This window comes from Prinia subflava, chromosome 4 (assembly GCF_021018805.1).
Source record: "Prinia subflava isolate CZ2003 ecotype Zambia chromosome 4, Cam_Psub_1.2, whole genome shotgun sequence".
Lineage (NCBI taxonomy): Eukaryota > Metazoa > Chordata > Aves > Passeriformes > Cisticolidae > Prinia > Prinia subflava.
The window spans coordinates 573,617-600,480 of record NC_086250.1 but is presented as its reverse complement, the minus strand read 5'-3'; the positions used below and the strand labels follow the sequence as shown (position 1 = coordinate 600,480).

The window sequence follows — 26,864 nt, the reverse complement described above, 5'->3', positions numbered from 1 at the left end:
CCGCCTATCTGCACACAGCAACAGCAAAGGCAGAGGCTGCCAGGCCACATCTCACTGTCACAGCACAGCACTGCTTCCACAGCTCTGGCACACCACCAGCACTTACCATTTCCTGTGCTACATCCTCTGGGACATCTCTTTCCAAATCAAATGAAAACTCTATTGCCTCATTATCTTTATATTTGCCCTTGAGTTTTTTGATGTCTTCAATTCGCAGCCAGAGTTTAATGGCAATTTTTTCTCCATCATCTTCCTCTGCAAGTTCTACCCGTACTCCAGTCTCTTCTTGGAAGAAAGCATGATTCAGAAGGTCCTTAATAGCATATCTAGATATTGGGAAAGAATGTAGAAAGCACATTCAGTTATCAGGATTTCACCAAATATGAAGGAATAACCTTACCAGATGCTCCCCTGATTGATTCTCTAAGTTTTACACTGTTTTGAACTCTCATGTGCATTTTGTTGGATGTAATTAGAAGCTTTGTCCTGAAGGTACAAAAGAGATTTACAAGCACATCGTTAACAATAGTAGCTAACAGCCTAAACTAAATGGCACGAAATAAGTGATGTGCAGCAACAAAATTAACTTCAAATATGAAAAAAAAAAATACTAAATTGTTTAAAAGCAGGAAAAAGAACTGAAACTAAAAATACACAGCAACACCATCAGATGTAAAACTTCAAGAGTTCGTAAAAGGGGATGAATAAACATCCATGAAAAAAACTAGTTCTGAACAGAACACCAGGCAGCTAAAGGGTGGACAAAAGTCTGAAATCAGACATTCAGTAAGCAACAACCATGTAAAAGCAGAAACCAAACCAAATCCCACAAATAAACCATCAGAGCAGCCACTGTTACTGATTCCCTGCAATTACATAAGTTAACCACTTGAAGTAGAAGCCATCTTGCAAAAAATGTAGATAAAAATGAGCAGCGAGAATTTAAAACTTAGGAGTCCTCAAAACGATCCATCATACCAACAGAATCAAAGGTACAAAAAATCCCAAAGCATTATGGAACAACCAACCAACACAAACACCTGGAAACCTGGAAGGATTATTTTGCTGACTAGGTCAAAGTTTTAATAAAAGCAATAGAATTTCTGAATAAACTGTCATGGATGGTTACTATGGCATTTGCACTTTTCCTGACACTCTCAGTTCTCTACAACAATCACTGAATAAGAGTCTACCAAAGAAGAGAAGCTCCAGAAGTAATACTGGCTTCCCAACTTCCACCAGAACAAAGAAGACCTCAGGAGCTACACCTGGATTTGGTACCATCACATCTGATACCATGAAGGACTCAGTTCATACCTTGATCTGCAAAGCAGGTACTCACCTTTCGCCTTTGTTTTGCCGAATGCATCCCTCAATAATCTCCTTCACTTCAGGGATTGCTACTTTATCGAAGCTGGCTGGCTTGACACCCTGAAACACACAAGTAACAACTGAGAAACTGCAAGGTCCACTTGATTCAAGTTCTGATTGTGTTGACAAACCACCTATTTTCACTCTCCAGATAACTGACCTAAATAACTAGTGCAAATTAGAGCAAAGTCTGACCCCAGAACTACTGCTCGTTTGTCAGTGACTTTTGCAAACGTTCCACACGTGTCCATTCCCATTTCCCAGCTACATTTCTGAGCAGAAGGCATTGGCACTTGGGTGCTCAAGTCATGACAGCAGAACTGCTTAGTTTCCATGGAAGTTGTGCTGGTTAGAGGGAAGTACACTGGACTGAGAATGCAAAGAAATGGTTCCTATGTAACCCTAATGCAGGAAACCACTGGATTAATTTAACAGTCTTTAAAAGCATTCTGTTGCTTCCCAGAATGTTCCCAACTTGCCATTATAGGAAGCAATTTTTTTACAGGAAAAACCTCAGCCCAGGATGATCTGACTGGATCATTAAATAACTTGTCCAATGTCTAAAAAAAAACCAAAAAAACAACAACCAAAAACCTTCTGGTGTCGTAGCTCTCTCCCAAAGGCCTGCTCTACCCAAACCACACTCCTGCGTCACTGCTGTTGTGAGCTCAGGGAAATGAGCTTAGCAGTACAGGCCTGTACAAAAGCCCTTCTGCGATACACAGCAATCCTTCTTCCAGTACACACTAAAGCCACAGGGGGAAAGCAAAACAAAATCTAAAGAAGATCAACCACCCCAAGCAGTAGAACAAACGTGCCACAAGATGTGACCATCTGGGAATTCTGAAAAACATTTCAGGCAGAGAGCCAAGCTTCATCACCTAATCACGGCCAAAACCTCTAGTCTGGGGCCAATTGTCCACAGCAACAAAATCTGGCACCCAATTTAACTTGATTCTGCTTTTAGTTTCAAACTCTATTTAAGACAGCAGACTGAAAGAGGATGGAGACATGCTGTTCAAATGTTTGAACAGAGCTGGTGTTTTCAAGCTGAACAATCCTGAAATTATACACCTGATACATCTGACCCTCAGTCACTGCTGAATGACAACTAAACACAAAGTGAAAACCACAGCTCTGAAGTACAGAAAAAAATGAAGTAGCAGTACAAGACAAGCATTGTGATTCGTGCCCTAAACAGAAAATACTTCTCTCAATATCCTTCAAAGACATCAAGACATGATCCTTCCCCATCCCTCTCTTGTGAGCAGGAAATGAGCCTTGAAACAGAAAAGTCTGAGTCTAAACCTTGGCAGTCTTTGCAACTACTGACCCTGTTCTCGGAGTTCTTAAAAGAAAAAAGCCAACACAAAAACCCCACACCACAGAAAGGAAACAATTTATTTGATAAAAACCAGTATACATTTATAACAGGAAGGTTATCTATTTCTTTGGTCTGCACTTTGCCCTTGTGAAACTCTAGCAACTGAAATCCACAGAAGTGCAGACTGTACTGTGACTAGAATAAGCACTGAAACACAGGCTGCCAGTGAACATCAGCCGAATGCCTTTAGAAGCTTTGCTGACTGTTAAGCCTAAAGAAAATCAATGCCTCAGGTGATAAAACATCAGGCCCAAGTTTGGACAGGTAAGTTCCAGACTAACCAGGCCTTATCACAAATCTCCAGCTTCCAAGCAGGACACAGAGCTCTGCACTCCAAAGGGATTTAGAAAACTCTGCTCATATAGTTGACTTGTCAAAGGCAACCACCTTTCATTATGACCACAATGAAAATGGTCCCAGGAGTTCAGGTTTATATATGGAGTACAGATACTTCTATATATAATTAAATGCTCTCCTGTATACCATAGATTACCTATGCAATAATTATTCGACTCCTTATTGCATATATTCCCATCTAAATTTGCCCAAGTTTAACACACGTAAGCCTCCTAAACAGCTCAAGCCTCAGACATAGCAGCCTGCACTGACATTCATTTACACCGTGGCAGCAGAAGGATGATGTCAGATCTGTGACAATCTCATTTCAGAAAACTAAAAGCTAACATGAGGAAGACAACTGGTACAGAAAATTATCAGCATAACGAAGCCAGGATATGATTTTTCTTGTTAATTATTGTAACCACATGCTCTGTTCTTGCACAGAGCCTGGAAAGTTAAAGCTAAGGATAGATTCTAAAATCAGTAATTCAGTCTGCTACCCTGCATTTCTCAGTGCTTAAAGAAATTAAACACTTATCCAAAATCTTCAGGTCCTTCCATAAGGCCCATTTTACAATACCCCATTTTATGAATTTCAATCCAAGAGTTCAGTTAAAAAGCTACTAGTTCATTAAGAACCAAACAGCCAAATCCCACTAGCATTATTTCTGAGTTTGCTAAAGAAACAGCAAGAAAAGCTCTCACAAAGGAAAAGAAAAGCAGACAGGTATAACAGGCACACCTGAAAATCAGCATTTTCTCAAGCAACTGCTCTAAAATCACACAAACTGGCAGTGCTGCTGAAAGCGACAGCCTCCTTTTCTCCATTTCCCATTCCCACACCCATGTAACTTCCTTTATTTTGCCAGCAAACACATTTATACAGTTGCATAATGAACCAAATCACAGCATGTACCAGACTTGAAACAAATCCAGCCAAAAAAGGCTGCAGCAGCTTCCAGTGAGCTGAAGGTTCCCTGCCCTGCTGCTCAGGCTCAAACACTCACAGAAGGACAGTCAGGGCAGAACAGCTCATTTTGAAAGAAGCACCAACTCAAAATGACAATCACTAGATTAGATTTTGAGAATACTTCTAAAATATGGTTATTTATGTAGGTAGCCACAGATACAAAACTAAAAACTCACAGTTTGCATGTTAAGCATAAGAAAGTTTTCATATTTCACTTATCTTAGATGTGATAAATTTTGTGATTTTATCAGATTTTAACCAGGTGAAAAAACATGTTCCAAAATTCAACATATGCGGTTCTCTGATCAACTAAAGGCAAGTTAGGTATTCTTAAAAATACTTAACTTCCAGGAAACTTTTAAACCCCGAAGTATGAGCTATCCAGAACTCTTCTCCATAATTTTTGCCTAGAAACATGTAACATTTTGCATTACTTAGATCACCAGATTACTGAGTCAGTAGTTTAACATCTTGTTCTAATGCACGAGATACTGAAAATATAATTTACTTCATTAGAGAAGGTACAACCAATGCTGTGTAACTTCTACAACAAATCAAAATGAAGGCAGATGAAGTGTTACATACCCTCAGATAGTCTAAATTTAAGAAAAAATATTTATATTTGGAACAAAACCATAGGTGGAAAATAATCAACTAATGTTCCATCCTTGATGGTCAGGATTTTAATTTACATTTACAAAAACTGCAGGGGAAAAAGTAAAGTTTAAAAGCTAATGAACAAGCTGTGCAAATGCAAAGCAGCTGAAAAGATTTATGGAGAACTCTAATTCACCTCCAGAATACTTTCCTGTGGCTACACACACTTGACAGAGCTGAAATTCTTACTTACCTCTTTAGCACAATCCTTGTGAGAGCAGCAGCAGTGGGAATTAACAATCACAAATATGGGACAGATCTCTCTTTTTGTGAAATCCATCAGGAAAAGAGAGGCACACACAGCACAGAATTAGCAAGGTGCTATTTTCCGATGGGACTGCACTGGGCTGTGGACTTAACGCACAGCGGAAGGAAAGCAGACATCGAGGTTAGAAGGGAGCATTGTTTCTCCTGGACACCTCTTGTTATTTTCCAAGTCCAGTACATGAGGCTGCAGAGATCTGAGCTCAATACCTGCCTGTGTCACTCTAACACTGAACAGAAAGAATCAATCTAAGCAAGAGGTAAGCGCGTCCCTTTCTGCCTGCCCAGCCAGCTGCAAGAGGAAGAAGTGACAGCACAGGGATCCTTTCCTTCCCAAGTCCCCGCCCTCCCACTCGGCTGCTCTGCCCACTCCCCACCCAGGCTTCCTTCAGGAGTGTAAGGCTGGCAGTGATCACCATGTAGGTGCCTCCTGCTGCTGCAGAGGCAGCTCTGTGCCCGGGCAGGGCAGTGAAGGCCGCTCTGTGCCCGGGGCAGGGCGGTCAGTGTGCCCGGGGCAGGGCAGTGGAGGCAGCTCTGTGCCCGGGCAGGGCGGCCAGTGTGCCCAGGGCAGGATGGTCAGTGTGCCCAGGGCAGGATGGTCAGTGTGCCCAGGGCAGGATGGTCAGTGTGCCCAGGGCAGGATGGTCAGTGTGCCCGGGGCAGGGCAGTGGAGGCAGCTCTGTGCCCAGGGCAGGATGGTCAGTGTGCTCGGGACAGGATGGTCAGTGTGCCGTGCAGGGCAGGATGGTCAGTGTGCCCAGGGCAGGATGGTCAGTGTGCCCAGGGCAGGATGGTCAGTGTGCCTGGGGCAGGGCAGGATGGTCAGTGTGCCCGGGGCGGGGCAGGATGGTCAGTGTGCCCGGGGCGGGGCAGGATGGTCAGTGTGCCCAGGGCAGGATGGTCAGTGTGCCCGGGGCAGGGCAGGATGGTCAGTGTGCCCGGGGCAGGGCAGGATGGTCAGTGTGCTGTGCAGGGCAGGATGGTCAGTGTGCTGTGCAGGGCAGGATGGTCAGTGTGCCCGGGGCAGGATGGTCAGTGTGCCCAGGGCAGGATGGTCAGTGTGCCCAGGGCAGGATGGTCAGTGTGCCCAGGGCAGGATGGTCAGTGTGCCCAGGGCAGGATGGTCAGTGTGCTGTGCAGGGCAGGATGGTCAGTGTGCCCGGGGCAGGGCAGGATGGTCAGTGTGCCCGGGGCAGGGCAGGATGGTCAGTGTGCCTGGGGCAGGGCAGGATGGTCAGTGTGCCCGGGGCAGGGCAGGATGGTCAGTGTGCCCGGGGCAGGGCAGGATGGTCAGTGTGCCCGGGGCAGGGCAGGATGGTCAGTGTGCCCGGGGCAGGATGGTCAGTGTGCCCGGGGCAGGATGGTCAGTGTGCCCGGGGCAGGATGGTCAGTGTGCCCGGGGCAGGGCAGGATGGTCAGTGTGCCCGGGGCAGGGCAGGATGGTCAGTGTGCTGGGCAGGGCAGGATGGTCAGTGTGCCCGGGGCAGGGCAGGATGGTCAGTGTGCCCGGGGCAGGGCAGGATGGTCAGTGTGCCCGGGGCAGGGCAGGATGGTCAGTGTGCCCGGGGCAGGGCAGGATGGTCAGTGTGCCCGGGGCAGGATGGTCAGTGTGCCTGGGGCAGGGCAGTGGAGGCAGCTGCTGGTTCTCCTCTCTTCCCACGGAGCTACAGCACTACACACACAGCTGACCAGTCCGACCTAACACAAGTCAGCACTAAGACAGTCTAACACATTTTGCTACCAGTGGCAACATCATCTACGTTCCTTTTCCTTCTTCCTTAATGTCAGGGCACAGATTGGAAGGTGATGTTCAGACTGCTGGACAGGGTTAAAGCTGCGTTGCTGCTTGCTTTACACCACATGCATAAAACAATCCAGAGTTGTATTTACTAGTATCTCTCACTAGACTTCAGACCTCAACCTGAAGTTCAATTTTTTTTTTTTTCTGGTATCTAGTTCCAAGCAACCATTGTAAAACCAGTTTATTAATCAAATCAGCTGGCCATAGCTTCAGAGTTTGGGTTTTATTATTTTAAAGACATAAGGAGCAGTGCCAAGAAGGATCATATACACCGTTTTCAAGATGAAGTTACTAAACTAATTTTGACAAACTAGTGGTGATGTACTGTGATAAAATTCAATTTAGAATTATCAAGATCACTTTTCACCCCTAAATAACATATTCATTCCTCAAGTATACCACAATTATACCAGTAGTGTTTTTAGGTATACACCATCAGCGTTGCAAAAGCAACATTCTGCACACTTCATTAAGGCTACACTTCTCTGGGGTACATGGCATGACCTGCAAAGAACATTCAGCATTTCAGCTTCTCTACCTGACCCATTCTAACCACAACCCATACTTGGCTCTTTTCAAAGATGCTCTAATTTTAAGAGCCTGAAAAGAATTCTACAGTAAGTCATTAATCTTCTCAAACAAAATGTTCTAACACTGCAGTCCAGAAGGTAACAGCACCAGCAGCAAAGTCAAATCACACAAACAAAGTCATTAAAGTGTCTATATTTCCTCTCTGCTAAGTTGTTACCATTCTAGTTTGAGCCAGTCCCAGGCTGCCACAAACCATTAATTCAGGAATTTAGAGAGAGACTATGATTGCAGTGGAAAAAAAGCTCCAACCTCTTTCCCCCAGTCCCAAAGAAGCCCTCAGGCAATGGTACATATAGCATTGAAATTGGTTTACCCCGTGATCTCCTAAATTTCACCACCTGCAATTAGTTACTTACCCAGCCCTCAAAACCTGCACGTTTAACCATTTCACCATCTCTAATTCTTCATCTTAATCTTACTACCTGTTCTAGCAACAATCTTTCAGATTTAGTTCTTTCTTTATTTCACACAGGATACACCTGAAACTGATAATTCTCTCCCCAGCTGAACTGAATACATAGTTAGCTTAAGATTTATTCAGTTCAAGAGACACATGCTTTGCCTACAGAGGATTGATTTCCTTGTTCTGGTTAAAAAGCAAACTAGAGTAGTTTTTTTAAAAAATAGAAATGCAGCATACTAAACAGAAGTAAGAATTCAGCTCCACAGATGTCAGTATTTTCATAGCAATTAATTCTGGACAATTGATAATTCTGCCAAGAATGAAATTGGTAAATCCTGCAGAATAAGCTCTGTACCAGATCAGAATCCTAGCAGAGTAAACATATTACTGCAATCCAAGCAGTGGAAGCAGATGAAAGCTCTGGTGAGGCAGAGCCAGCTGATGAGGCACTGCTCAGGCTGGGACAGGCCTCGCTGTCCTCCCTTCTGATCAAAAGCAGCAACTGCACCTTTGGAACTGGACAGATCTGCCATCATCCACATCAACATTTCCCACCTCGGCTATCTGAGAGCTCTATGCCACTGAAACACCTTAACCAACCAGCCCTCACCCTCTGCACAGCAGGTGTGCACGTTATTTAAGCCTGATGATCCTTTGCTTTTTCCAAACCAACAGGTAAGCATGTGTGCCCAGAGTTCAGGAGCACACTATAGAATTTATATAAGCATGCTGGCTGCAACCTCACCGTCCACAATTTAGAAACTCCTCCTCTTCAATTTACCACCTAACATCAAAAAATGTTTGAGGCACTAATAAAAAAGTCAGAGGTCAATCACAACAAATTGCCAGTCTTACAGAATTAAAGTTGTTATACACATAAGGTCTATCCGTATCTTGATTGACACACTCAAACATTTTTGTTTCTTCCTAAGGTTAAATTTGTATGAGAGAGGTTTTGGTGAAAAGAATGAAACAGACTCCTCATTTGGGCAGCAATGACCCCTCAGGATCACCTTACACACATATCCTACAGGTGATCTGCAAGCCCAAGAGCTGGAGGATACCGACCCTGCCTCTCACCCAGCTTCTCTGGCAGTGTCTCAATACCTTACTCTTATCCACTAAAGCCAGAGGTTTCACAGCATTCAAAGCCTTACAAGACTGCCAGAGCAGGCTACAGTTCTGTTACTTCGCTCCCACACACTTAAGTCTGAACAGGAACTAGTCATAACTCTTCTTAGAAATCCCTGGCTGCAATCCTTTCCAGCACCCTCAGGTAAAAGGCAGTAACTAAAGCTAAACCCACTGTATTTGTGCCAATACTGAAATGCCCTGCACTACTGCAGAAGATATGCTATGGCTCAGAACTGCCCCACTGACAAGCGATCCAGCCCAGCAAAAGTTATTTGAAGTTTTTACTGAAGACATGGAAGTCCACTGCTCTTCAGAACCACCAGGTAAATGAAGTATCAATTTATTTTAGAAGTCAAAAAAATCTGAAGCTAAGAACATTGTTTCAGTTAAAAAAAATATTAATCACAAGAGCTACTGCAATTGCAGCAATTGTAATGTATAGAGGAAATTAATCAAGCTCCAGAACAGGAATTTTGTAACCAGGACACAATTTCTTAGTGCACAGCTGGCAAACAATTAGCATATCAGTGCATGGAACAGTGAAAAGGGCCTTGTTTAGAAATACACAGTATGAGGACAGAGGTCCTTCTGAAACAGTGAAGTCTGACTGGACAAGCAGATCAGGGACCAGCTGTTTTAGTCTTGCCCAAAAGCACAAAGGTAAGATCAGCTGCATCTATCGTGCACGGTTCTTTAACCTCACCCTCAGAAGGAGGGATGCTGCCTCTATAATGCGAATATATTTGCTTTACTGGGACTAAAGCCTGAAAATGGCTTTCAAAAACAAACCAAAACCAGACATACCTAGACACACATTTCACTTATATAAATTTAGAAATGCCACAGTGACACAATACTAGAAGTGTCTGTCTTCTATTTTCAGTATGGAAAACATGTTTTTGAAAAATAAAATTGTATTAGTTGCACCCTCTGCTATAATCTGCTCCCACTCTGATACAAAATCATCGCTCTGCACTCATTTTTAAGCTCATGTACAGGAACTCAAAAGCCACAGATTAGTTCCACTGGACTTTGAACTGAATTTTAAAAAAATGAGGTAACATGGGCCACAAAAACCATTTGGTACCAGAACTAGCCTTTAGAAAGGATTAGCTACTTAAAAGGCCTAAGGTAATGTTGCAAACACCAAAAATAGTGCACAATTCCAACAATGCACCAAAAGTCTTCATGCCTTTTATTTTCAGACTTATTCTAATAGGAGCAAAGACTTGCCTGGAGTATTCCCATTCCTACCCCTTGCAACTATAGCAGTACAGCTGGCAGGACAAGAAATAGCAGCCTATGCATTCTCAGTGTCATATTTTTAACTGGTGGCACTCCATGAGAAATAACATTGAACCATCAGGACCACTGAAGCATTCCTCCCCACAGGAATGCTTCAGTGATCCACCAATCTCAGAATTGTAATGGTTCTCATCACACTGCAGAGCCAGGCATTTTAAAAACACTTATCACCTCCCTGTTCCTAAGAGACACCTTCCCATCTCCTGTTAAATTAACCTCACTTAATGTAAGAACTAAATGGATGTCAGTACAGGACAGAATATGAAATACTAGGATCATAGTTTTAAAAGATACTTTAAAAACTTCTCAATTTTTAAAAGATACATTATTTAGCCCATATTCTCTGAGCTTACTTAGGTTTCTAAAAATACATCTAGAAATTCCACATTACTACCACATTTCAGAACTTAAATTACACTTGACTTTATCCAACTCAACAATGCTCACAATCCTCCACTACTTTTAATTCCTGATCATCTTAAAATCATATCCTGTTCAAAACTGCCAAAAGACACAATCCAGGCTCATCAGTGAGCAACATAGGAAAGAAATAGGTCCCTTTACTTCAAACCAAGCTTGTTTCACATCAATATTGACAAAAAAGATTTAGCTGTAATCTTAAAGCTTTTGATGCTGAACAGTGAGCCACTTTTCGAAAATAATTCAGTTGAATGAGCCTTTTCCTTCCAGTTACAGATGTCATCTGCCTTAGCTGTGCAAACCACAGAGCATCCCAGGCTGGGTGAGGCTGGGAGGGAGCACAGGGGCCTCTGCTCCAGCAGGGCCTCCCAGAGCCCCTGGCACAGCCCTGCCTGCAGAGCTGCTGCAACATCCCCGGGAGGGACCCTCCACACCTCTCTGGACACTCTGTTCAGGGCTGGCTCACTGCACACAAAGGAAGTTCTTCCTCATGCTCACGTGGGGCTTCTGTGCTTCACTGTCTGCCCCCTGCCTCCTGTCCCCCTGCCTCCTGTCCCCCTGCCTCACTGCCTCCTGTCCCCCTGCCTCCTGTCCCCCTGCCTCCTGTCCCACTGCCTCACTGCCTCCTGTCCCCCTGCCTCCTGCCCCACTGCCTCCTGTCCCCCTGCCTCCTGTCCCCCTGCCTCCTGTCCCCCTGCCTCCTGTCCCCCTGCCTCCTGTCCCCCTGCCTCCTGTCCCCCTGCCTCCTGTCCCCCTGTCCCCCTGCCTCCTGTCCCCCTGTCCCACTGCCTCCTGTCCCCCTGCCTCCTGTCCCCCTGCCCCACTGCCTCCTGTCCCCCTGCCTCCTGTCCCCCTGCCTCCTGCGCCACTGCCTCCTGTCCCACTGCCTCCTGCCCCCCTGCCCCACTGCCTCCTGTCCCCCTGCCTCCTGTCCCCCTGCCTCCTGTCCCCCTGCCTCCTGTCCCACTGCCTCCTGTCCCCCTGCCTCCTGCCCCACTGCCTGGCACCACCAAAACCCTGCTGCATCCCCTGACAGCCTCCCTGCAGACACCCAGGCACTGGTAAGGACCCCTCTCATTTGTCTCTTCTCGAGGTGAACAGGTCCTGCTGCCTGAGCCTGTCCTGATAAGAGAGATGCTCCAGGCCCCTCATCAGCTTTGCTGCCTGACTTACAGACTCGAGCTGATCACTGCTTTTCCTTACTTGGATCACTGTAACTTGTTAAAGAGAACTTCTAAAGTAACATCCAAGGCTGCTGAAGATATTAATGCTTCGAATCCTTGAATTCCTTCCACTTTTAAGGCTCTGTATTTTTGAATTGATGAGTCAGTGACTGAATCCCCACACAGGAAGATTCTGCACTCTCAAAGCTGTTACAGCAAAATGCTTGTGACTGGCTTCAATGGCTACAAGAGGCAAGTGCTGGAAGTTTAAGCCTTCTCCAGTTCAGTCAGTGTGAGGCAAGGGAATTGCACATGTGCAACTCTTTTTTACATTTCACACTTTACTGCCAGAACTTTCTTCTTTGAAGGAATACAAGAGTTTACCCTTTCTTACAATTAATCTGTTTCTAGTGCTTGGTTGCAGGTTTGTGGCCTTTCAGTACCTGCTTTCACAGAAGATCACCTTCTCTGTTGGAGGGTTTCCTCCCCTACTTTTCCAGTGATATTTTTTCCAATGCTTTTTCCACTAGAAAGGTTGATTGGAAAGATATCTCTGTATGTATTTGAACCAGGTCAAGAAACTAAGTCATTCAAGGTAAAGAAAACAGTTTTATTCATGCTTAAAAAATGCTAGATATTGCTTCCAGGAAGTAGAAGAGGAAATTAATCATCACTCACTAAGCACTGCAAGTAAAATTAATTTTATGTCTAAAGGTTTAGCATTTTTTATTTGCTAATTAAGACCCTCAGGAAGAAGAAGATAATAAGAGCTGGAGTACTTTGCCCACTGCATCTCTAGTGAAAATGAAGCAGCTGCCTGGTCTAGACAGTTATGATGCCTAACTTTTAAGACATTAAAGAAAAGATTCATTTCACCCCAACTGACCAAACTACAGCACTTTGTAACTGCCTCGTTTCCAGCAAAGAGAATGACCTTCACCCTAACCAGTGAGTTCCAGTTCCCACCAGTTAGGGAGATTAGGGAGTTTTAAACCAGTTAGACACTGCCTGGTCAGGTTACTCATTATGTGCCTTGTACCCTTAGGCCCTTTTTTAAGCTCTGGAGAACAGAGAAGAAAAATGTTATACCTGCTGTGGAATATTTTAGTACAGGACAACTTTTTTTTTTTTTAATTCAAAATGCAAAATGCTCTTTTTTTCCCCCTTCTCAGCTTAAGGCCAGCTCAGACAACAGACACTTGTCTAGAGAGAAGAGACTGGACCTTTGGTGAAAGAAGGGACAAATACAAAACCTCACTTTGTCAAAACACCCATGGAGAAAATCAAGTACAGAGCACAAGTCCTTCAGGAAACTTAAAAGGTAAGTTTATGATTGGAGGGGGAGAAAGAAAAAAGGGAGTTTTCTGCTGATACTCAAATGATTAGTACATTTGAAACTGAGGATAGTTTTATTAACTTTATTGCAATGAACATATTTGGATTTTTAAGTTAGTGGTAGATATGCAAGAAGGAGAAAAATCTGCATAATAAACATTGTCTTTTTACTAGTCCTGGAACTAGTCAAGCACCTTGTAAAGTTAAGCCTTGGGACATCCAAGTATTAGAGATCAAGATTTGGAGGCAACAGCTTGAGTTTCTGTGGTCCCATCAGAGGATGAGGCAAAGGAGCTGAAGCTACTGCAGTTAGTTATGCCTTCACTGCATTGATTCCCAAACAGACTAAATTAAGAAATCATACTTAAGATGTCTGTTCTATAAATATCTCTTTTTCCATTTCAATGCACGTGTAGCCCATTTTAAATATCTCCTATGACAAACTGTTTAATGGCAATGTGCATGGAACAGGTCAAGGAAAACATACCAGTCTCCTGAGAAGAACACAGTCAGACAGCAAAACCCTCCTGAATTTCACCAAGCTCTTACACTCTTTTTTGGAGGGTTTTATGCAAGCAAGTACACAACAGAATTATGTATCTTGATTTCACTCTGCATTACCTGGATACAGAGCAGAATTTAAAAAAAAAAAGAAAAAGGTGTGGGGGGATCCATTCCCTAATCTAATAGCATACCACACAGACAGCTGTGCTTGCACGAGAGGGCAGAGGAGAAAAAATAAACCAAAGGAGCAGGAAACAGCACTTTGGCAATAGTGCAGCTTGTTATCAATTCCTTGCAGGCTCAGATTATTTCTTTTCTGAGGCTACGTAGGCATCAGTAAGTGCTCACTGGATGCATTCAGTCCCAGCTCAGGAGACATACTGCTTAAACCTCAGATTTCCCCATCCCACAGGAACATAAAAATCCAAAGCTGCTATTTCTTTAACCACTGACTACTAATTTATCTGGAATAATTTCCAAAGAACAGCAGAGGACAGCTCCAATAAGGAAAACAGGGTTTTGAGACAAAACTGCAACACTGTGATTTAATGAAAACAAAGAGCAAGGCTAGGCTCCTTTATGCTTGAGTGACAAGCCATGCAGATGTCTTCCCTTTCTAAAGAGACTGCTAGTGAAAGGGTCTGGACTGAGCATGCTGAAGGGTGCAAGTACAAGCAGAGGTCAATATTCTGTGTCAAACTGCTGATCTCCTCACCAGAATGGCAAAACAAAGTTCAGCATAACACCTTGAGCCCTACAAATTCTGCACAGTTGTGTTTCAAGAATTCTTCTAGATAAAGTGATCCAGAATAACAGTTTAATTGGACTTGTGTTTCCTGGGCCAGAAGAATTCAAGAACTTTACCCTAGGACTGTTTTAAGGAATTACAGGAGCTTCTCAGTGAGACCACATAGACAGTATAAACAAGCACCTTAGGAACAGCAGCCTCATGCAGCAGTGTTATTGTCCAAAATGTAAAGCAACAATTACTACCTGGGCCAAAATATGTCTCATCTGAGAGAGGAGATGAGAGTGAGAGGAACTTCAGCCTTTAGATCCAAACTCTAGATCTGTGCTTGCCGAGGTGTCTTATTTAACAAAAAGCTGCTTCCAACCACGAGGAAAACCCTGAACCAGAGGTACAACAGCACCAGTACTCTGAGCAATGCTGCAAAGCTGCAGTATCGGGGCAGCAGCTACAGCCATCCTTATCACAAAAGGTGTCAGGTCAAAATGCAACACAGCTGAAGGTCCCCTAAAAAAGAGACCAATGCACAGCCAGAAGGGTAGAAAAGAATGTAAGCTGCTATTACCAAGAGGTTCTGAGAGGACACCCTGCGCATTAAGACACCTTTTACAGGATTCTGTCCTAAGCAATAGCAAGGATTTAAAATAATGAGCAACTGTGCTTTTTACTAAGCCTAATAGTTCCTGTAAAGAGGGTGAGGGAAATTAATTAAATACATATGGTCTGCAATGTGTGGCTGCACGTTTTGATCTTACTGCCTTTGGGGTTTCAGTGGTTTTTAAGCTCCAACATGGTATGACCTTTCATGACTTTCATAGCAGACCTTTCCTATTGTCCTTCACTCTACTCTCTGTATGCACCTAGATAAAATAATCCTTTCAGTTTAAGGCACAGCAGGACTGCAGCTGCTACCTCAAAACACCCCTGAACATGTCCAGAGAGGTAGCAATGAAGGGCTTGAAATGGAGGTGCTAAACATCTCCCACAAAACACACCCACCCTGCAACATCCACTAGGAGGAGACGTGTTGGTGAGTACTGCTGCAGTCACCTCTGCAGGAGGGGTTTTCTGCCTCCACCCTGCCACTGATGGTTCACACACCGTCCTTTCAAGTACTGAATTTGGCAAATTCACCCCCCCACCAACAACTGCACTCATGGTCTAAACTCTTCTAAATCTTGTAAATCTAGAACTACCTGGCACTTTTTCATATTGGTTCACAGAGCTTTCATGGAGTGGTAAAAAGAATGTCACATGTTTCATAACACAGGTCTCTTTCCACATTACAGAACACCAAATCCTCCACTACCAGTTAAGACAGGATTGTACTTTATTTCCAGACAGTGTTGCCTTCCCTTCATTGAAAGCCTTCCTTGAAAATTCTTCACATTTTGTTTTTGGTTGGTTTTGTTTTGAACAAACTGCTTTGCAACTACACTGAAATAAACTCCAAATATACCAAAGCACAACCTTCCAAAGCACACAAATGTACATTTCATTTTCTTTACCTTCCTGTCCTTTGTTTCTTCTGAAAGAAAAGAAGGATTTGCTGGATTTCACACCAGAGCGTACCTTAAGAGCTCTCAAGCAGTAAGTTAAATTGTTGGGGGAAAAGATGAACCAATAAATTTGACTGAGAACCATCAGCAGAGCAGAACAGAAGGTGATGTTGGACAGACCAAAAAATTGCCAGTGTTTCTCATCCACTTAGAATTTCCACCATCAGCCAAAAGCAATGGGGAGAAAGGAGCACACAAGAAGCAAGAGGTAAGTGGAACCCTGGTACGTCTCTCAGTAACTTGTTCTCCTTCAAGTCCCTACAAAGCTCTCCAGTCACGTACTTCAAAGGGCAGGGAAAAGACATGACTGTAAGACCTGGGGATTGCCAGATTAATGGTCTCCAGAGCTGCCTCTCACCGACAGCCCAGCCCCTGGCCCTTCTCAAGGAACAGGCAGCACAGTTACATCAGGCAATGTCCATCCGAATGTTGCTGCCTTGGCTCTGTCCAAGACACACCCCTAAGCACAGGAAAAGGTACCATGAGACTGTTCTAGGAGGACACACAGCTTTTTTCATTGATACCAACTGCTTCCAGGTCAGACTGTGCTGCACAGATTAAGGACTAGACCTTAGCTTAGTTCTTAAACTCTGTTAAAAAAACTACAGCTAAATTTGCCAACACACCAAAAAAAACCAAACCAAAAAAAAACTTTGTATATGTATGTATATAAAATCTTATTCTAATATCTGTACATAAAACTGAAGTGACCACTTATGCCTTTCTTTTTTCCCCCTTTTTCTGTGCCCCTCCAATATTTCCCTGAAAAAAAGGGTCTTATTGGTCTTATTTCACCAAGCCTATTTTCAGAATTCATTGCTTCTAACATGAAGACTCTTCTCCAATTCTAAAAGTCAGGAATTATATCTGCCTTTTGCAGTGTAAGACATCAGGAATAACAGTGTTCTACTCTTCCAAAGCTAGGCAAGCTTTTTTATTAAATATGCCACTTCTCTGAGATAATATGCACAAAAATTATTAACAGGAACTCATTTGTCTATGGACAAAGAGGTAAGTCTGGGGTTTTCTTTTCTCCTTTGCACATGTATTCTGAGAAATCCAATGCGAGTTTTCATTTCCCCAGGCAGCCACCTCACCATTCTTTCTGAATGCTTAGGCCACAAGGCTGAACATGTTGGTTTCACTGCACTGGTACAGCCTTCACAGAGCACAGATTAAATCCAGCCACACCATCCTGCACATTTGTAGCACTGCAGTTCTGCTTCCTACACTCAGAGCCTGCATGTTCCCCTGTCTGGTCAGATGGGCCAGCTCTAATCTCTTGATTGCCTTCTCAGCCGTATTTTTCTCCCACAGTGCCTCCACAACTACACTTGCCCAGTACTTACCAGGGTGGAATAGCTTCCTGCTATTTATCAAGTGTTTCCACTTCATCATTATAGGAAGTGCCCCCAAAACAGGAGCTAAGGGCCACTCAGAATTCAATAAACTATTAAAATCACTCTAGGTAACTGGCAGGCAGCTAAGCCAGTGCTCAAATCTGTTATCCAGCTTTATTGCAGAGAACAAGGTTACCAGCTCTGCTTCAATACAGAACTACTTCCACCGTCCCCCAAGTGGCTTAGGAAATAATCTGGTATTATTCTAGTGCATTATGCTCTTTGGTTTGGGGGGTTGCTCTCCTCATATTTCTTTAAACCCTATGTAATACCTATTTATATAGTGAAAGAAGAGTATATAGTGAAAGAAGAGAGTATTTTGCATGAACACATGCAAAATTTTATTTCCATTCACATATTTTACAAGCTCCTGACAGATGTTCTGTGAGTTCAACCACCCCGTAACTTTGCACTCATCCCAAAAAAGGCTCTTTTCAGCTTTTTCTCTGCACACTGCTTGCACAGCCCTGGTGTTCCCAGCTGTGCTGCTGGCAGCAGCAGCCTCAGACTGGGCACTGAGGAGGGACTTACACTGGTCACTCGGCGGTAGATCTGCGCGGCATTTTGGCACTCAGAATAAGGATACTCAGACGTGGCCATCTCTAGCATACACATCCCAAAAGCATATACATCAACGGACTCATCATATTTCTCCTCATACATCTCGGGGGCCATGAACTCTGGGGTACCTTAAATTAAAAGAACGATTCAGACTCTAAATGTCTCAAAGCGAGCAGAGGCCGCTGGCGTTACTCACCGCAGGGGCAAGCGGCTGGGCAGACCTGTGAGACAAGAGAAAGTGGAGGCAAAAAGAAGAGGGAGGAGACCCTTAGTGACTCTGTTGCACCAATGCACTCTGTGAGTCTTCCATTGCAAGGCCTTTATGGAATAGCAGTGGCATGTGAGATCTGATGCAGTTCCTGGTTTAGGTATGTTAGTTGATACAAATATCACAACAGACTGGATTAGCCTGAAATCAAACGGGAGGGGAGGGGATAAGGAGAGGGAGAAACTGTAGACTAGCCATAGGCTGCAAACCAAATACTAAGGAGAGTTAAGGCACTTACCTCTTCTCCCTGCAAGAAAAGAGGCGCATTAAACCTTGTTTCACAGATTACCTGACTGCCCTCTGCTGCAAAAGAAGTAGTACTGGTAAGAGCCCACAGCTAGTCTCTGACTGGCGCTCTCCATCCACTTGCTGAAGTAGGATGGTTCGGGTAAGGCCTTGCAATGAAAAGCTCTCTTGTTACAAATATAAATCTCCGTGAAAAGAGGATAAAAGGTAATTTTCTGCAAAGGCCACTCACCAGAGCCCTTTTCTTCATATACTTACCTTCCCACCTGCAGTATATTTATAGGCCTACTGCAGATACAGGCATTAGTGAGGGACATCCTACAGTCAAAAATACTCAGAAATACAGAGAGATTGAGTTACAGGCACAGAGCGTGAGATTCAACAAGTCCCATTTAAATAGTGTGCAGAAAATTATTGCCCGGTGAAGCATCACAGATCCCCTCTGCAAACAAAGGGACTGCTTTGTATGATCAGATTTATTTTAAGCCAGAGATGCGAGTTTGCTTTTTGTAAATTTAAGCACAGAATTATTTCCTGCAGACACCAGATTCCAGATAACTTACAATCACTCTACAGCCCATTGCTTGTTTCCACCACGCTAAACCAAAAAGACTGTAATTGCAGTCATTTATCCAAAGGCTAATCATTAACAGATAACTATGTAACAGATGGTAATTTTCTGGTGACAAATTTGAAGATATGACAAATATGCTTAAGAAATTATGGTTTTTAACACCATTCTTTTCTTCCCTATTAATACTTTGACCTGGTTAAGAAGCAGGAAATATTTCAGCAACAGCTTGCAAGAAAATTTACAGGTATATACCATTGATCCCAGCTAGGAATCTGGCACAGGACTGTTGAGTAATGCTGAATTTTAGCAAGCTCTAAATACTGAGAGCAAAAGAAACTTAACTCCCTGCAGTCTATCCACCCAACTATAAAAACAAAGCTGATAAAACCAATTCTTTCAAGAATTCACAAGAAAGATTACACTAGGTCCACCAAATCAATTTCTGAGAAAGATTATAAATGAATACCCAGGGACAGAGCCAGAATAAAGCAATATTTCCCAATGCACCCTCCTAACTCATAAAATCCACATTCTACAGAGTCCCTGAGAAAGGTGTTATACCACAATCTGTGTTATTACTTAAATACATATATATAATATTGACTTTCTTTGGTATACCTCAGTTTGATTACTCACAAGCTGCAAGAGATTCAGTAGTAACCCCTGGTGACAATAAAAAAAAATTTGGCTGTATGAACTAATGCTACACTAAATTATCAAAATGTTGTTTGGTCACCAAAATATATTTGTAGATTTCTTGAAGCAGCACCACATCAAAGGTGAGATTTATATGTAGTGAAGAGTGGTTTTATCAACAATGTTGCACTAGACTGTTGGGCAGGACAAGAACTCTATATTCCAGAAGAGCTAATATTAATATACAAATATCAAAAGCACAACCAAAATTTCAACATGTCTTTGCATTAAGACCACAGAATGACCTCAGCACCACGAGACAAAGCCTACAGATTTTCAGGCTTTGACCATGTACCTTTGTAAGCATGTTTTTTAGGAAAGGTCTTAAACACTCAAGTCTCCAAAGAGGCAGACTGGCTCAGCAGCCTCCAAAGCAGGAGAGGCTTACCTATGACACTTTTGGCAAAAGAAGCTCTTTTCAGGGTCGCCAGACCAAGGTCTCCAATCTTGACTGATCCAGTGGGGCCAGTAATGAAGATGTTGTCACATTTCAAGTCTCTATGAATGATAGGAGGAGTGCGTGTGTGTAGGAATTGTAAGCCTTTCAGGATCTGACGGCACCAGCTTCGTAGCACTTTAATTTTCATCACTTTAAATCTTTTCAGATACCTAATGAAAAAAGTAACAACAGGTTAAACAGATTCTGCTAACAAATAGTAGAATCAACTACACCATTTGCTGTTTGGAAGCAAAAAACCAGTAATTAAAGACATGTATAAATTTAAACTTCTATTTTAAAATCTACCTGGGTGTTTCAGGACTTCAGAGGAGCTAAAGAGGATTCCCCTTAACAAAACCTATCCCCTTTCCTCTAGCCAGCAGACTATAACGATGAAACAAAAATGTGAAAGCTTAGTGTACACAGCTGATAACTTGTCTGCATACAAATTCATTCTACAGTAATTAGGCAGTTGGATTGCTAAATTTCAAGGCACTGCTTTAATGACCAATAATTCAAGGCTCATCAGTTACAGCTCTTTATCTATTTAACTTCTTAAATACTTACAACCTCTACCTTGATTAATTATAACTGGGTGGGGAGGTGGGTCACTAGATCCAAAACATCAATAACCAACAAAGCACAGAGCTGTGGAAAACTTCAAGAGCTCTGAAATCATTATTCCCTCATTTACAAGAGTAGTCCAAGCACTCTGTTCGAGATTTCCACAATACATTTTAAATCTGCTTCAAATTTACCTGTGGAGTTATCAAGTAAATTAGAAATTCTTAAGAGATCCCTTCCCTGGTGCAGGACAGGGTTTGCTCATCTGAATCCAACTGGTACAACTCATTACTTCAAAACTGGACAGATACAGACAGGGCAGAGAAATCTTTTAAAAGGCTCTGTCAAATAACTGAGGTGGAAGAGTTCATACATGAGTCTGTATCCCTTTGCAGGCAGAATGCCACCCAATCTTAACTGTTCTATCTTTGCCACTCCTTGAAACCCCATGACAGAAGAGTCGAATTTCATACCCAAAATATTTTTTCAATGAGCATGATCTAGGACTAAGATCTTATTCTATTCCTTAACTTCAGCAGATTAGAGATGCCACAAGGTGAATAACCTCTGACAGTTTTCAGTGCCTTCCAGCAGGGCTTCCTCTCAGCCTCTCTCTGGGTAACACAATTTAAGTGAAGAGCTGCTGTGTCCCTTCTGAAGAGGGCTGGAACACACGCAGAGAAAGGACTGGCACACTCTGCAGAGCAAGGACAGCATCCTTGGTCAGGCAGTGTCACTCAGTCAGGGTCAGATAAAGACCAGTTTCACACTAGAGCGAGACTGCTGGCAAATTCTGTGACCAGCATGGAGTCCAGCAACTACAATCTTCAACTAAAAGCAAGTTGTGTTCAGTTATTCTATGGTGTGGTCAGTCTCTTCTGCAGGTCCACTTAATCAGGAGATACAGTCTTGATGAAATCAATCAACTCCAACACAGAAATGCAGTGTATTCATCCCTTTTACTTTAATTTCTCCAGTTCAAAACAAGATCTGGAAAATCAAGTTGCTAGCAATGATCCTGCTGTGAAAACAAATCTGTAAAAGCAATTGAGACAGTTCCAGAGGAAATGAGGTCTCAGAACGTAGAGAAAGGCAGGGGAAAAGCCAAGCCAAGGAAGGAGACAAACTGAAGGAGGTTCTGAAGCACATCAGCCACCCCTTGAATTCTGGCTATTGACACACAGCTCATTCATCTCTCCTGAGCCTGCTCCAAGGATCACACGGCAGGGGCACTTCAGTTCAGCATCTGGAACCCCTGATGACATTCTTGGTAACAAATGTGCTACTCCACTGCCAGCTCCTCACTTTGGAAGGACCTGGATCCAACGGTCACCATGCATAATGCAGTGTGGCTGTCATGCCATAATATTGTCCTGAATTAAATCACGTGTCACTTACTGCAGAACACAACTTAAAATGGAAGCACACACAAATACACAAAAATAGACAAGTCCACTAGCCAGTATGTTTTCACTTTTCCTACTATGATAGAATAACTTGGGCTTCAAGAGACCTCAGGAGGTTTCCAGATAAAGTTTCTGTAATTACATTACACAGAGCTCAAGGGGCTATAGGAATCCTTTTTAAAAAAAAAAAAATTCCCTTAAGATATCATCACACTTGTACTCTGTTCATTTTTTTACATCAAGTGACAACGATGCCTATATCTCAAGCACCAAAACAAGAAAGGCATCACTTCTATCAAATGGAAGTAGGGTAACATACTGAAAAAAGATATAGAAGTAATAGTCAAATGTGTGCAAACACAAGCAAACAGTGTAAATCTAGGAATATGCCACATACACAGGAAATACTAAATTAAGGCACACCAGAAATCTCCCATATAGTTTACCTGTCAAGTCTCAAGTGAAGTCGACTAGAATAAACTAAATCACAACTAAAACACTGGCTATACAAGAGTGGGGGAACACCCTAGCCAGAACTCCACAGTTTAAAAGATCTTCAATTAAAGAGCCTATTACTTCTTTGTGGATCAAATAAAAAGACTTTCTTATTTTGAGGTACAAAATAATCCCACAGACAGAAAATCTGGGGTATTTCTTCCTACCTACACCCTACTTTATAATTGTCTATTATTATTTTATCATCTTGCTTATGACACCACATAAGCCAATCCAAATATTAAATCTGTAAGAGGAATAAAGGAGTAAAAAAGGGAGAAAAAATATTTAGCACTACACATTTAGCAGAAAATTAGATAAACTTTATTTAAAGGCATCTGTACAGAGCTGCAAAACCATTAACTTATTACTTGTCTGAAAACAGCACACGAAGCAGCAGATCTATTATTTTATCAGAAATATCTTAAACAACCTGAGAAATGTCTCCACAGAACATACAGCTGAAGAATGTTGCCGTATCCTTAGCCATCCAGTACCATTTCAAGAGACAAACACTTCCCTGTAGCTGCAGCCCAGACTCCCAAAGAGACATTCTTCTTCTTAACAGTCTCCATTCGTAGCTATCAATAAGCACGGTAAAAAACCACAGGACACTCACAGGCAATTTCAACCAAAGAGAAGGCAAAGAGAAGGCTGTTCCCAGCTCCCACAGCTTACACATGTAGGGTGTGAGTGCCTCTCCAAGAGTGAAACGGGCACTGAGCAAAGTCAGGGACACAGAGCCCCTGTATGGCAGAGCTGGCAGGGTTATCCCAGCACAGGGACGGTGCCTGGGAGCAGAGTTGAATTAATTTGAGCTTTGAACTTTATAGACTAGCTTATCCTAAATGGAAAGCATCTGGAGAAAAAAAAAACCCAAAAATTCTGAGAAGTGAAAACTGAGTATTGCCTTCCTGAGCTCTTAAAATCCAAAAGTCTTGTGCATGTGCTTACTGGGACATCACAAGTGAGAACTGACAAGCTTGCTAACCTAAAAGATGTTCTACCATAGCTGCAGTGCTAGTAATGCTCCTCCCAAGCAAGAATGTTCCTGCAGTAGGTTATCCCTCAGCAAAAGGGCTCTGTTCTCATCTACTCTAAATATCACCTATTTCTAGAGCTCTGTGTTGTGCTAACGAACCTGAAACGCTGTGACTTGCCTTAATTTACTTACGTTTTTAATGTTCCAGATGTCATGAGTTCCGTCACAAGAACAATGCACTTTTTTCCTTTGACTGTGGACTCCCAGGAATCATAGAACCTGACAATATTGGGATGCTGAAGCCCTTTCAGCATCCCAGCTTCCTCTTTAAATCTTTGTCGCTCTGACTTGGACAGCTTCCGATCCTAGAAAGAAAAAGAAAAGGTGCATCAGAAAGTTTTGTTTTATTTCCTTACTGAGAAGAAGCTACCTGAAAACAGTTGGGTACACACAAGAATCAAGTGTCTTAAATGCCATTTGGTTTGTAATTACCTTTAAATATTCTGTTTTGAACACATTCTATTACAGTATTTTTATAATATGTTGTTCTTTATAATGCTACTGCTCTCAGGGTTAAGAACTGCAAGTCTGTAGATTAACTCCTCTTTCTGCTTCCTCCTGCTTTATTCTTAATAAATTTAGCTGTTGCCTGCCTTGGGGTAGAAGGGGACACAACGTCTTGAACACTTCAGTGTTTGAGAATGAAATCAGAGCATTTCGTGCATCTCCCTCTCATGTTGTACATCACAACCTTTCATTACTCCGAGATGTCTACCCAGACCACTGGTAACAGATGGGATTAGCCACCCACAGAGGGGTTAAAATCAAACCTCTGTTAACATACAGTGTGTCCCAGTAGCTGTAGACCATCAAGTGAATGAAGAGGATTTTCTTTGATTAAAAGCAGAACCTCATGATTGAGCAAGTTTCCTGAAATCTCATGTCAACAAAACCAAAAACACAACTCTCAGCAGAGACAGAAAGCAATCTTTTGGCCAGAGACAGAAGGCAAAAAGCATTCCTGGACAGTACTGCTGTATTACCTACCAAGAGCTGGCCACCAGCTACCACCAAGACTCCAAGCAGCACATCTCAAAGAGAAAACATCTCCCTGTGCCCTGCAGCGTTCTCAGCTTACCAACACAGGACCAGTGCACTGCTCACACCAGTCTGACTGACACACACAAATTGGGCCCATATGCAGTTAACATTAAAAAGCAGCAAATATTTCAGGGTATACTCTTAGCCAATAATTTCAGAAATGTTGTTTCTAACAGTTATTTAGCAATAACCAAAGACCTATTTGTCAGATCTGAGTAATAATTTTAAGTCACCTCCTTTCACATTGTCTTTTCCATTAGAAGGAGGCAGTAAAAACACACTGGATTTACTTATACTGCCACTGTCCTCCAGAGAGTAATTCCTCTTCCTTTGTTTACAGGTCATGTGTTTTCTCAATACAATTCAGCTATGTAATATCTAAACCATCCTACATTCACTAAGATCATCAACTTTTTCTAAAAGGTTCCCAAAGTATCTTCAGGCATGGACAAACTTCTTTTTCAGATGAAGCTCCAATTTTCAGAAGTATACAATTTCCCTGGGTAAAAGCCTGAAACCAGGTTTGAAACCACCTCAGGGATCAGTTTTCTAGTGGTGTCTATGAATGTCACTCATCTTTCAAATTCTTAGGAAAACGCAAAATCCTTACGTATGACTAATTTAATCTATAGATATCAAAAAAGCATTCAATCCTACAACTACTTCACTCTACAGAAATCAGCATTACTATCTCTTCCCATTCTTTCATAACTGTACTTGCACAAGTTTTGATCTAACATTTGCAGAAACACTCCACCAACAACTGAGCATTCATGTCTGCCTGGGGTTTTAATATGTAATTAGTGTTCCCATTTGAGCTGTCTTACCCATCCAATACCTTTCCTTTCATTATAATGAACAAGGCAGCACAAGCTGTTTCAAACCTTGATCTTAACTGCTTCAAACTGCTGAGACAAAGAAGCCATGAACTGCAAGAGGTTCAGCTGATCATACACACTTCTAAGCAACAGTGCTCCAAACAACACAATCCCAGTATCATCTTTCTTACAGGAAAATAAAGCTGTACTCTCAGCCTCTGCACTTGACCCATATAATTCACTTTTTAAACCACTGTATTTAGCTGTAAATTCAGCTACTATATATGGTCATTATACAAAAAAAGCTGCAGTAATTACTTTTCTATCACTTTTAAATAGTCAATATGAACACCTGCATTCATTTTTGTCCAAACCCAAGACTTTAGATACACATTTGGATTGGATTTCCTTTATTGTGTACATACTAACAAGTTATCTACCACAAACATGGATAACTAGTTTTAAACCTACATTTAACATCAAGTCGAGTGTGTTTCATTTCATTCTCATTTTAATCCACATAACCCAATCTCCCCTAAGGGCTTTATTCAGTTTTCCCTGCCCCTGTACTGCTGTCCCCAGATAGAAACTAGCAAGAGCTGATCCCTCTCCCCAATGCCCACACTCCTCAGAGGCTCCCACGTTTGACTCATTGTCTCTCTGCTCACAGCCCTGGCAGCACCGTGCTCCTGCAAACACAGCTGTGACGCTCAGCACAGACACTCAACACTTCAGAGCTGGCACTAAAAACCCACCAAGACCGCGCAAGAGACTAAGTAAAGCAATGTGCTTTCAGAGCCACAGTGCCCCAGTGATCTGGGACAGGCTTGCACAAAGCACAGGCCAAAAACCTCCACCCAGGAACACGGCTGTGTTTTCGCAACCAAGGAAACCCTGCACCCCTCAGTACGGAGCTGCGGCAGCAAACGGGAACATTAAACAGAGCTGGGAGAAAGAGAGAGGCCACTTGTTTCCTAAGCCCAGCAACGCATACTGCCTTTTACTACCCTCATTTCCTTGGACACACAACCCACACCCTCATCCACAGCAGGTTTTATATTCTTCTCCTAAAGGAAGGAGAAGAATATGCTAGGTTACAGAAAACTGTCAATATACTTTAAAAGAACCCACAGCCCTAACATTCAGGAAAACACTGACTCTCCTGTACAATTATACCTATGAAGTCTGTATACACAATGACTGCTTTTAGCTGAACGAATTACATTCTAATGCAACTCGCAAACACTTGGCCTGCAGGCCAACACACAATTTAAAATGACATGTCCACTTTCAAACCTGCGCAATTAAAAATGTTAGACAGCAAGATCTCCCAGGCTGCACAGAGACAGACTAGAACAGAGCCCAT

The 26,864-nt window shown here is 42.7% G+C and overlaps 1 protein-coding gene across 8 annotated transcripts in view; it reads right to left on the bottom strand.

Moving 5' to 3' along the window:
- Nucleotides 1–26,864, bottom strand: part of WNK1 (WNK lysine deficient protein kinase 1) — a 99,394-nt gene that overhangs the window by 43,474 nt on the left and 29,056 nt on the right. For all 8 annotated transcript variants that reach the window (XM_063395070.1, XM_063395063.1, XM_063395064.1 and 5 more), the window contains exons 2-6: nt 23,772–23,944; nt 20,082–20,302; nt 17,880–18,037; nt 1,343–1,431; nt 107–326 (exon numbers count right to left, since the gene is read on the bottom strand). In XM_063395070.1, the coding sequence (XP_063251140.1) occupies nt 107–326; nt 1,343–1,431; nt 17,880–18,037; nt 20,082–20,302; nt 23,772–23,944 (861 nt within the window). The remainder of the gene's footprint in view (nt 1–106; nt 327–1,342; nt 1,432–17,879; nt 18,038–20,081; nt 20,303–23,771; nt 23,945–26,864) is intronic.